The 11385-nt window shown below is 41.8% G+C and overlaps 1 protein-coding gene and 1 pseudogene across 3 annotated transcripts in view; both read left to right on the top strand.

The window, feature by feature from the left end:
- Positions 1 to 231: 231 nt before the first annotated feature.
- On the top strand, positions 232 to 1970 carry LOC121436920 (annotated as a pseudogene).
- Positions 1971 to 10631: 8661 nt separating this feature from the next.
- The window catches only part of LOC121436921 (GRB2-associated-binding protein 3-like), a 99979-nt gene continuing 99225 nt past the window's right edge, over positions 10632 to 11385 (top strand). For all 3 annotated transcript variants that reach the window (XM_041636817.1, XM_041636818.1, XM_041636816.1), the window contains exon 1: positions 10632 to 10750. In XM_041636817.1, the coding sequence (XP_041492751.1) occupies positions 10679 to 10750 (72 nt within the window). In that variant the 5' untranslated portion in view covers positions 10632 to 10678. The remainder of the gene's footprint in view (positions 10751 to 11385) is intronic.

Here is an 11385-nt window from a genome sequence, read left to right as displayed (position 1 = left end):
CGCCTGGAAACTCCTCCCAACCCTTAACTCCACTCTTTGGAACCTCCGACAGGAGTCCACTGCTGCAGTCTGGGGCGGGTGGGCGCGGCATCTACTGTGCCCTCCTTGCGGTTTCAATCTATTTTCTACTTCAGAACATGGATGGCCTACTTAGCACTCTATAAATATTATCTAGTTCTAACTCATACCGATATTTTTTGTTTGTTATCATGCCAGTCTCAATTGAAAAAGATGTTGAAGTACAGAGAGTGAAAGTGAAAGCCGTTTACTTCTTGAAATTCCTATCAAGTTTTGACTGTATTGGCCAATAGGAATTGAGTGCGAGCTTTTAAATTTTCTAGCAGCCTCATCAAACTAAAAAGAATGAAAATTATTCTCAATAGTTAATTTTATATAACCCTGCACATCTAAAATGTTATTTTAACATGGAAGCAATATGTAGCAGTATGTGATATTTTACTTTATTTCCTGCCTGAAGTTTTCCAGTGTATGTCTCACACTTAAACTGCACACCTCGGTTCTAACTCCACAGCCGTGACCTATGGCAAGTACAGAGCTCTAGTGACTTCAATAAGTAATAGCCAGGAAGTAACAGCTCCAGGATTAAGCCCTGACTTTTTTCTGGTAGATTGTTCTGGCTGTTAATCCGTGCTGCTGCCTTGCATGTTAAATCTCTGGTATATCCTCCTCCACCCTATTTCCTATTCTACCTCGGTATATTCTTTTGGCTTTCTGGATACACAACCTAGCTCTAGTGAATTTGGTAGATCATTAGTTATCTAATAATTCATTGTAAATGGAATCATTTGCCCATAGTTTTCCAGTTAGTTGCTGCTGACAACAACAAAAAGTATTTCTTTTTTTCTGAAATGCAATGCCAAGATCAGATTTTTTTTTCAGTTTTGTTTTATTGTTAGTTAAATTGGTATTTCCTTGCCCAATTGTTAGTCTTTCTGGAATTTATTTTGGTAATAATGGTAATGATCAGAATTGACTATTTACAGATAAGACCCTTCGAACTAAGGATTATTATTTTATAATACCCCACTGGTAAATATTTGGTTGAGTGAATTTGAAATACTCATTCTCCATTTGTCTACTAGCTTCGTCTTTATCCTATATCTCTGCTCAAATCTTTTAGAGAGTTCCAGAATCTGGTAGTTTTGCTTCTTCACCATCATTATAATGTCTCTGTTTCTCCAGTGGCCTCCTGCAGATGCACCCTTTTCTACTTTTCCTAAATACATTGTCTTAACACAGCAGCCTGAGAGTGCCATTAAACTTGGGTTCAGTATGTGCTTAAAAATACTTTCAGCGTTGGTGATAAAGCTCAGCAGTGGAGTGAAATTGTCAATGCCATCTCCCGTCAGCAGATCCGGAAGCTGATCAAAGATAGGCTGATCATCAGGAAGCCTGTGACCATCCATTACCGGGCTCTATGCCGGAAAAACACTTTGGCGTGACGAAAGGGCAGGCATATGGGCATAGGAAAGCTCTAGAAAGGTACTGCCAAAGCTCGAAAGCCCAAGAAGGTGAACTGGATGAGAAGGATGTAGATCCGGTGCGGGCTTCTCAGGAAATACAGTGAATTCAGAAGATTGACCGCCATGTGTATCACAGCCTGTACCTGAAGATCAAAGGGAATGTCTTCAAAAACGATGGAGCACGTCTACAAGCTGAAGGCAGACAAGGCCCACAAGAAGCCCCTGACTTACCAGACTGAAGCTCATAGTTCTAAGATCAAGGAAGCTCGAAAGCTCCTGGAGGAGCACCTCCAGGCCAAGAAAGAGGAGATCATCAAGGCTCTGTCCAAGGAGGAAGAGACCAAGAAATATAGCTTCCCTCCTGTCTGTATACAGTGGCTGCCTGTGGCCTCAGGTGGATCAGTCTTTAAAATAAAACAAGCCTTAAAAAAAAAGAATGAAGTTAGCCTTTCTTGGCTTCGGGGTAGATCGTTCTCTAAGGACTGAACTTCTTTCCTTTCACCCAGGGCTGCTGCTGTTGCTTTTTCTTCTTCTTTTCATTTTTTTAATTTAAATTTATTTATTTTTTAAAAATTCTTTTATTGTTCTCCAGTTTACATCTTAGCAAGTTTGATTTCCATATCCTAAAAACATTCTGAGGAAGCTTCCAAAGGGACAGTGCCAAGTGCAAATTCTTGATAAGAAAATACTGCAATTTTCTGGATTGTTTTCTAATCAAGTTTCACATAGACTTTGTACCTTTGGGAAACTCTCAGACAAGTTTCACATAGGGCACCAAGAGAAACCAAAGGTATCTGCTAAACAAAAGATGGATTAGGGTTTTAAGTGCAAACGCTCTGGAACCAGAGCACTGAAGACTAGAAATCTAAAAGGAGTCAATTCTTGCCTGTTTTGTTATTGTTGTTGCAGAGTAGGGGTGAAACAAGGTCTCATTGTGCCCCCAGTCTATCTTCAAGCTCACATCCTCCTGCTTACTGTCCCTTCTTCTGTAATGACAGCTGTGCACAGTTAAGTTTGAATCCATTTTCACATGGATGGAATTTTCCTCTGGTCTGTGTATCTTTTCTCTTACAATGACACTTGCTGTTGGTTTTCAGGCCCACCCACTTAATACAGGATGACCTTATCTCAGGAGTCTTATTTTCACTGGGTAAGGTGGTACACACCTGTAATCCCAGTAACAGGGAGATTAAGGGAACACCTCACCATGAGTTCAAGGCCATGCCTGTCTCAACCCCATCTTTTTAAAAAAATAAACAAAAAACCCAAATCCTTACTTTCATTACATTTGCACACACCCCTTTTCAAATGAGGTTTGATTCTCAGTATTTCTAAATAAGTAAATAAATAAATAATCCTTTAAGGGTCCTATAGTAAGTTAAAGAGTGATCCCTCTGATCTTAGTGGTAGTGGTGTCATTGAGGTCCAACCAGACCTTCTTTTTACCACAGCGCAGGACGCAAGAGGCGAGCCTCTTCTGTAGCCTGAGTAGACTCTGGGCTGCCGACACAGCAGCAAAAGGATCTAAATTCATTCTTAAGGTGCCTCTGAGTTTTTTCCCCCCATGGACCCGCATGAACACCCACACATGCATTGCAATAACTAAATTTCTAGGGTTTAAGTCACTTGATATATACTAGGAAACTCATAAACCATCTTACTAAGAGCAAAGGCGTTCTTTACCCAAAGACCCTGTAATGACAGTGCAAATAGTTCTCTTCTGAGTTCCTGTCTTTCCACTTGGTCTTATCGCCCCCCCCCCTCCTGCCAAAGAGGCTGTAACAGGCTTGGCAGGAATGAAGATACTCAAAACAGACACGTATTTCCCTTACTTTGGCTGTCAAGCTATTGCAACAATGGACCTGAGAAAGTGGAATTCTCCAGGAATCTCATGCTTGGAGAAAACTCAAAACCTGAGCTACCCAGAGGTAAAACTTTTCTCCCAGAAAGAGATTTCACACAGTCCTGACTGTTGTGGAATATTATTTTAAGATGTGTTACATTTGTTTATGCTGTGGAACATTTGTTTAATGATGCAAAGATTGTTGAATTCTTTTATATTACATTTTGAAAGATTACAATGGGTACCATGAAGGGTGAGGAACACGGATGGAGAACAGAATACACCACGCAGAGAAAGCTGGAAAGTATTAAGTTTTATTTAGGAGGCTATTGGGAGGGTAGGGGGAAGGAAGGAAAAAATACAGAGAGACAGAGAGAGTTGGAGAGAGAGAGAGAGAAAGAGAGAGAGAGAGAGAGAGAGAGAGAGAGAGAGAGAGAGAGAGAAGAGAAAAGAAGAGAAAAGAAGAGAAGAGGGAGAAGAGCTGCCTTGTCACACCACCCTTGTCCCGCAAGGAATGACGCGACCACCAGAGCTCTTCTTAATGCAGTTTTATTCCAGGATTTTATTCACTTTCTCTCTCTCCTCACTTTCTCTCTCTCTTTCCTCTTTCCTTCCTCTCTCTCTCTCCCTCTCTCCAGGAAAACCTCTCCCAGCCCTTAAGCAGGCATGGGCTGCCAACCCCGAACTGCCAGGTAGGCACTGCCCATAGGTTCACGCATATGCAGGCAGCTGATAATCATTGCGTGATCATAGCATAGGTCAGGCCTTAGCCATCTCAGGAGTTGATTATACATCTCCATCAGGTGTGACACCATGCAGCTCGCTACACTGCCTCTTCAGAAGAATGGTGGTGGGGGAGAGAGAGGGAGCTGAGACCAGTTTGCCACAGCAGGAAGAGAAAGAGTAGGAGTGGACAGAGCTTGTCTCTTAAAGGGACAGGCTACTGTCTGGGTTCATCTTGCTAGGTGACAGGGAAGGCCAGCATAATCCTAACAAGGCTTGTTTAACTCTATGAAGCTGTCATACTTGGTCTGTCTAAAACAGTTGATGGTCTAATAAAAAGCTGAATGGCCATTAGGTAGGCAGGAGAAAGGATAGGCAGGGCTGCCAGGCAGAGAGAATAAATAGGAGGAGAAATCTGGAAGGAAAGAAGGAGCAAGAAAAGGAGGAGAGGAGGATGATAAGGTCCAGTCACGCAGCCACCCAGCTACCCACAGAGTAATAGTGAAGGTAAGATATACCCAGAGGCAAAAGGTAGCAGGGATAAGATAGGAAAAATTGACTAGAAACAAGTCAGGCGAAGGCTGGGCATTTATAAGAACAAATAAGACTCCATGGTGATTTATGTGGGAGCTGGCTGCCTCCCCCCTAAAAAAAAAGGCAAAGAGTAAAGAATAAAAAACCAACAACCAACACCTGACAACTTGTCTGACCACCTTACAGGATGAAACTGAATCCTGGACAGAAATGGGTCCCTGATAGGCAGGGATTACATATTTACTGGGACTGCTTAGTTGTGCATATTTCCTGGCACCTTGTTTAAACTTAAATGTTACTTCAGGGCCCAGAGATGGACTATAGAAACAGTCACTGGCTCTCCTTGTCCCTCTTCCCAATGTGGCCATATTGAGTAAATATTTTTCTACTTTTCTCTGTAATTCAGCTGTTTTCATTGGCTTATAAAGGATGGGTGGCAAAACTTGCCTTGCTGGGACACAGGCTGCAACCCCAACTCTGGTAACAAAGCCCTTTGGCTGTTTGAGAGGCACTTTCCCATCTTGGGGCTTTTATACCTCTTTCCTCTGCTGTTTATTGGCTGTCTTTACACAGAATGTTAACTTTATGAATGCAGGGAAATTTTTATCTATTTAGTTTACTCTTATATACCTAGCTCCTAGAAGATTCTCAGATTTACAAAATGTAGCCAAACTGGATTTCCCCACAAAAAATGTTCACAGAAGTATTCATGACAGCCAAAATTTGGAAATAACTAATTTTTTATCAGTAGATGAATAAAATGAGTGTTATCTATACATTGCAACAGTATTCAGCCATAAAAAGGAATGAAGCACAGTACTAATAAATGCTATAACATAGATGTACCTCAAAAGCATTATGCTACATGAGAAGGGCCATGATTTAACTTACATGAACTAGGCAAAACAATCAAACTTTTTTTTAAATAGTCTTACTATGTTGTATTGTAGAACTTTAAGACAATTCTGAAGCCATCTCCAACAACTCTCAGTACTTCCCCTCCTCCCCTGGGAACCAAGGACATAACAGCTATGCAGGCACGTACTGAGATGTTGGGAACTTTCCATCTCCCTGAATAGGGGCAAGATAACCCTTAGGTGTTGACTCAGTTACTGATGTTTTGACTTAGTCCCTGGGAAGGGGCAAAGTGACCCTCAGAAGTTTCCCTTTACCTCATCTGATCTGGCATGGGCCCCTCTCCTTATCTGTGTGCCAAACAAGGTATCTGTCTAATTCCTAGTTTCTCATGATGCTCTCCAGTAGCATCAATTTTTCTGCAAATGCCTCAATTCCATTTCATTCTTTCTTACAGCTGGATAAAATTCCATTGAGTACACACACACACACACACGCACACGTATATGTATACATGTATGCATGCATGCATATGTATATATGTATCACTTTTTCTTTATCCATTCATCTGCTGGTGGACATATAGACTGATTCTGTAACTTGATTTTTATGAATACTGCTACAGTATACATGAGTATGCTTAGATTCTTTTCTTCTTATTTTCCCACTGTTTTTTCCAAGATAGGGTTTCTCTGTGTAGTGTGCAGCCTTAGATGTCCTGGAACTCATGTCCAGGCTGGCCTCGAACTCACAGAGATCCACCTGCCTCTGCCTCTGCCTCCCTAGCGTGGGGATTAAAGTCATGTGCCACTATCATCTGGCTGTGACTTAGATCCTTTGAGGTATATTCCCAAGAGTGGTATAGTTGAATTATATAATAGTTATAATTTTAGTTTTTTGAGGAAAATCCATACTGATCTCCATAGTTGTGAAACTAGTTTATATCCCTACCTGTGGTAAATAAGGGTTCCTCTTTTCCCAAGTTATCATCAGCATTTTTTGTCATTTATGTTTTTGGCTATCCCAGACCTTTACCTAAAGAGGACCATGGAGTTTGGGTGATAATAAACATTGATTTAAGAAAGTGTTTTGCTAGTATGTACTTCAGGCTATTAGAGTGGTGTGTAGGTAGAAATTCAGGTGCTCATGGAGGCCCAAAACATTGGTTCTCCTGGAACTAGAATTAAAGGCAGTTGTTAGTCTCATGATTGTGGGTGCTAGGAACTGAACTAAGGTCATCTGTAAGAAGAGTATATACTCTTAATCACTGAGCCATTCATATGATCTTCTTGGCATAACTGACAAAGAAACTCTTCTGTAATAGCAATCACTCATTTCTATGATTCCTTCTAGTTATAGGATTTAAATTACTGAATGAACCATAAAACTAAACCCAGGATAAACACAATGCTACCCTACCCAGTTTCACTAGACCTATTTTAAATAAACTGTAGAAGTAAATTCAGTTTCCAAAAATTGTAGCACGATTAATAAAAACCCAGAGACAGAAATTGGGGCTCAATCTGAAGGTCAGAAAAGCAAAATGGCCAGCTACTGGCTCTTACCTCTACCTCAGCCTGAAGTGGCAATCCTACCTCAAAGAAGCTTCAGAATGAGACTGTGTGTGTGAGCTGTCTCCTTCCATTCTATAAAGGGAATAAATGCATGTGCTACTACCACCTAGTTTCTATGACAATCTAGTTTGGCGACTGGGATTAAAGGTGTGTGTCACCACTGCCTGGTCTGTAAGGCTGATCAGTATGGCTGTTTTGCTCTCTGAACTTCAGGCAAGCTTTATCTATTAAAATACAAATGAAATATCACTACAAAAAAAATCTGTTTGCTATTTGAATTCCCTCCCTTTCAAAGTTAGACTGCTCTTTCTTATAGAGGCATGAACAAGGTTGAGAATCATCCATAAATGAGACCCCTAAAACTAGAAACAGTTGATAGGTTCATAATCAATGTTCATTGTTTAATGTTCCCTCAACCAAGACCAACAATGAGTTTCCCCAAATGTAGTTGAATTCTCTGGAAGGGCCAACCAGGCACCTGGCAGCAGAAATTGGACTATATCCACTGGAAGGGCAGTAATTTGTTTTCAGTTTAATAGACACTTACTTCATGAATTTATTTTCAAAGCCACATTTCTTCTGGCTCCTACACTTACTGGATTATCTCTATATTTGCATTTGCAATACTTCAAGTAACAGCACTTCTCACCAAGGAAATCATCATAATATGTTCAATTAGTGACCACTAAACAACATTACTTCCCCAAGGTCAGGATTGATAAGTGTCTGGAATTACGAGCTGCAATCTGCAGTAGTTCCTTTTATGATTACACATAACAACCCACTTTCAAGTGTTTCTTTCCATAACCAGAACTTTGAGTTCTTCTGGTTAGAAAGTTTTGGGTCCCAATGGGAGAAATGCTTCTTCAAGGATGAGACATTGGTTTTGACACATTGAAAACTGAGACTGTCACCTGGCCATTTGACATTCTTTATGCCAGGAAACTTTGCAACCATAGATTCTAGCTATGAATTATGTGATTATGTATGAATTATAGTATGAATTATGTGATTATCAAGTGGAAATTTTATCAAGGGTTGTATTTAAACAAGAAGACCAGAGGGACTATGTTTTTGAATCCACAGGATCCTCAGAGCATCTCCTGACAGTGAGATATTCAGGTAAGATCACTGGGATTCTAGTCTTAACCGGAAAATAAAAGGTTTTGTTCACCCACTAGGCCAGCAGTTCTCAGCCTTTCACAGGGGTCACCTAAGACCATCAGAAAACATAGTTATTTGCATTATGATTCATAACAGTAGCCAAATTTCAGTTATGAAGCAGCAATGGGAATTTTATGGTTGAGGGGTCACTACAACATGAGGAACTGTATTAAAGGGTCATAGCATTAGGAAAGTTGAGAATCACTGCACTAGACAAAGAATTTTTATCAGTTGATGTCCTAGCTAGAAAGCAAATAGAGGAAATAAATTAGACATACCAATTAGACTCATGAGCAATCACAGAATATTGTTGTTGTGTCCTCCCTCTCCTCAACTTTTCCTGTCTTCGTTTTGTCTATATTTTGTGCATGTCAAGTAAAAGTTCATAAAGCTTAGTTTTATATATTTTTCTTTAGCTTGTAGGTTATTGATATGGGATGGTACCTGAACTAGGAGAAGAATAACTATCCCGCAGACATGGCTAGATTGAGTAATTGTACAATACAATGGAACCATTGAGCTCTTTTAGGGGTATTTTCTTAATTTGTAGAAAAGATAATAGCATTGCTTTGTGTGAATGTGTTGTTTCTATAGTTTTTGTTGTTGTTTTGTTTGCTTGCTTGTTTTTCGAGACAGGGTTTCTCTGTGTAACAGTCCTGGTTGTCCTGGAACTCACCATGTAGACCAGGCTGGCCTCAAACTCACAGAGATCTGCCTGCCTCTGCCTCCCAAGTGCTGGGATTAAAGGTGTGTGCCACCACCACCTGGCTGTGCTTTTTTATTTTGTGTACAATGAGTGTGTATTATGTATTAAGTAGCAAGAAGAGTTTCAATTTAGATTTCCCCTCTGTATTTGGAGAGGTAAGAAAGCTAAATAAAGATATTATCTATATTTCTTTTCTATATTTCTTCATGTGAATTGGGTTTGGCTAACTATATAGGCTAATGTGAGACTTGAAACTCTGAGAGGAGGCAGATGGTTGCAATGATGGTCACAGTGAAATAGGGTCTGAGACATGAGTTGGCAGCAGCTGGAATCCAGCTTTGTGACAGAAACTGACTCTCAGCCTCTGCTTTGTACTCTGGATGTGCCTTGAAGCTGTGACTAGTGGCACTCCTTGATTTCATTGCTGCTGTACTGCCAATGAGTTTGCTAAGTGCCACCTTTGTGAAATTAATCCCTCCCCACTTGAAACACCTCAAATGAATTCTTTTTTCTCCCTGGTTGTACAATGACAATGAATCATACCATATAGATGGTCATCTCTCCCTAGACATTGCAAATGTAGTGTGGTAATTGTTTTGTAATTTTTTTTTTATTTCTTCTAAGTGTCATTTCCAAGTAAGAAGCATCACACCAGGAGAAAAGATCATTGCAGATTAGAAAGCTGACCAGATGCCAGCAAACATCACATGGATGGTCTGTTGGATGCTAATTCTAACTTTATTGTGGTGCTTTCCAGTTTTTAAAGTGTGTTCACAAAGAGCAGGTGGTGTTTAGAGGGATGAGACAGACAAGTCTTGAGACAGACAACTAACTCTAACTGCTATGGGTGACTTCCTGGGTATATGCTATATAGAGGGTACATTATTATTATTTTCTCATCTTATGCTTGGTCAAAATTGACAATATATTTTATAGGGTGTTTGTGTGGGTGCTGTGAAGCACTTATGACAATGACCAGTATATGGTACTACGATCACAATAAACATTAGTTGTTTTCTTTTGTTTGTTTTTAGAGTATGTACATAGCACACAACCTGGCTTAATCAGCCCTAGATTCATTCTTTAAAGCCCCAGAATCAGAGAAGGTGCAGATAGTACTATTGTTGAATTTGGATCACTTGCATTCATTAGAATGTTTAAACAGTTCTATCCAGGTAGCTCATCACTAAAGACAATAATCTTTGGAATAGGGGAAGAAAAATCACAGTACTCTGCAAGCAATCAAGTGGGACAGGAAAATGGAAGAGGAGTTCCTCTCTGAACTATATATATGACAAATGTGGGCCATAGGTATTTGTTCTTGAACCCCTGAGGCCAGCAGACCAACCCTTGTTGGCATGAGTGTTCAGGGGTGGATAGAGGCAACAGCTTCATTGTGATGCTACCACTGGGTCATTTAAAGCTTTTCTCGTGGGCGGGCTCCTTCCTTCCTTTACTATGACTATGAAGATAGCACTCTAGACACTCGGTGAGAGCTGCAGGTCGTCCTGCTTGGGGTCTCCAGAGGCAGAGCCTCTTGTGGCACAGCAATTGCTCGAAGGGGCTTCCTAAACTTTGCTGCTTGTTTTTTGCCCTGGCCGTCTAGGCTCTAGAACAGCGCCTGGCTGCTGTCCCTTCCTCAAGTCCGGGGGGCCGGAGGTGGGGGCGTCGCGCGGCCGCTTGGGGCGGTGCTATGCAGGCGGATCCGCCCCGGGGCATCCCTAGCTAGACTTCCTCCTGCTGCAGCCGGCCAGCCCAGCTGGAGGAAGCCGCCGTAGCGGCATTAGCGGCCACGATGAGCATGGGCGACGCCGTGTGCACGGGTTGGCTCGTCAAGTCGCCCCCCGAGAGGAAGCTGCTGCGCTATGTGAGTAGGGGCGCTGACTCACCCCTGGCTTTCGTGTCCTCGGTTCTATGCCCGTGGGGTGGCCGTGCGTGGTCCTGGGGAGTCCCTGGTTTTAGGCGCGCGACACGTAACTGTTCTCAGCGCCCTAGCTACAGGCGAGGCCGGTGGACGACGGAAAGTGAAATCTTACGTCGAGCTGTGTTGCTGCAGCACCCTGCAGCAGGCTGGCCTGGTACCTCTTGCCCGCTGTGTTCAATCACTCTATGCTGCCACAGTCAGCTGTGGAGGGAGGTGGGTTGGGGCTAAAAGTCCCATCGCCAGTTTGTATTCTGGAGCAGCCGCAGAGACATCTCTAAAGGGTGCCCTGTGTCTGACTGGAGTTCCATTTCACAGTGAGGAGAACAGAGAGAGGGACAGGGAAGTGGACAGTAAGAGGATACCTGTGTGGGATACTTTAGTGAAGCTGCTGCATTCCTCTTGGACTGTAATGAGTACTATCATTGTAGCTATCATAGGACACTCCTGTTGGGAGCCTACCATACAGTGTAACTCTTTTCTCATCATGTCCCTTCTCAGCATATTCTTTATGATGACACTATGCTTTTTTAGTACAGCAGGAACCATTGACATTTGCTATTATGAAATAAGGGACACTT

Source organism: Microtus oregoni, unplaced genomic scaffold (assembly GCF_018167655.1).
Source record: "Microtus oregoni isolate MIOR12 unplaced genomic scaffold, Mior012 000050F_007, whole genome shotgun sequence".
NCBI classification, from domain to species: Eukaryota; Metazoa; Chordata; class Mammalia; order Rodentia; family Cricetidae; genus Microtus; species Microtus oregoni.
This window is presented reverse-complemented; position numbering and strand designations above follow the sequence as displayed.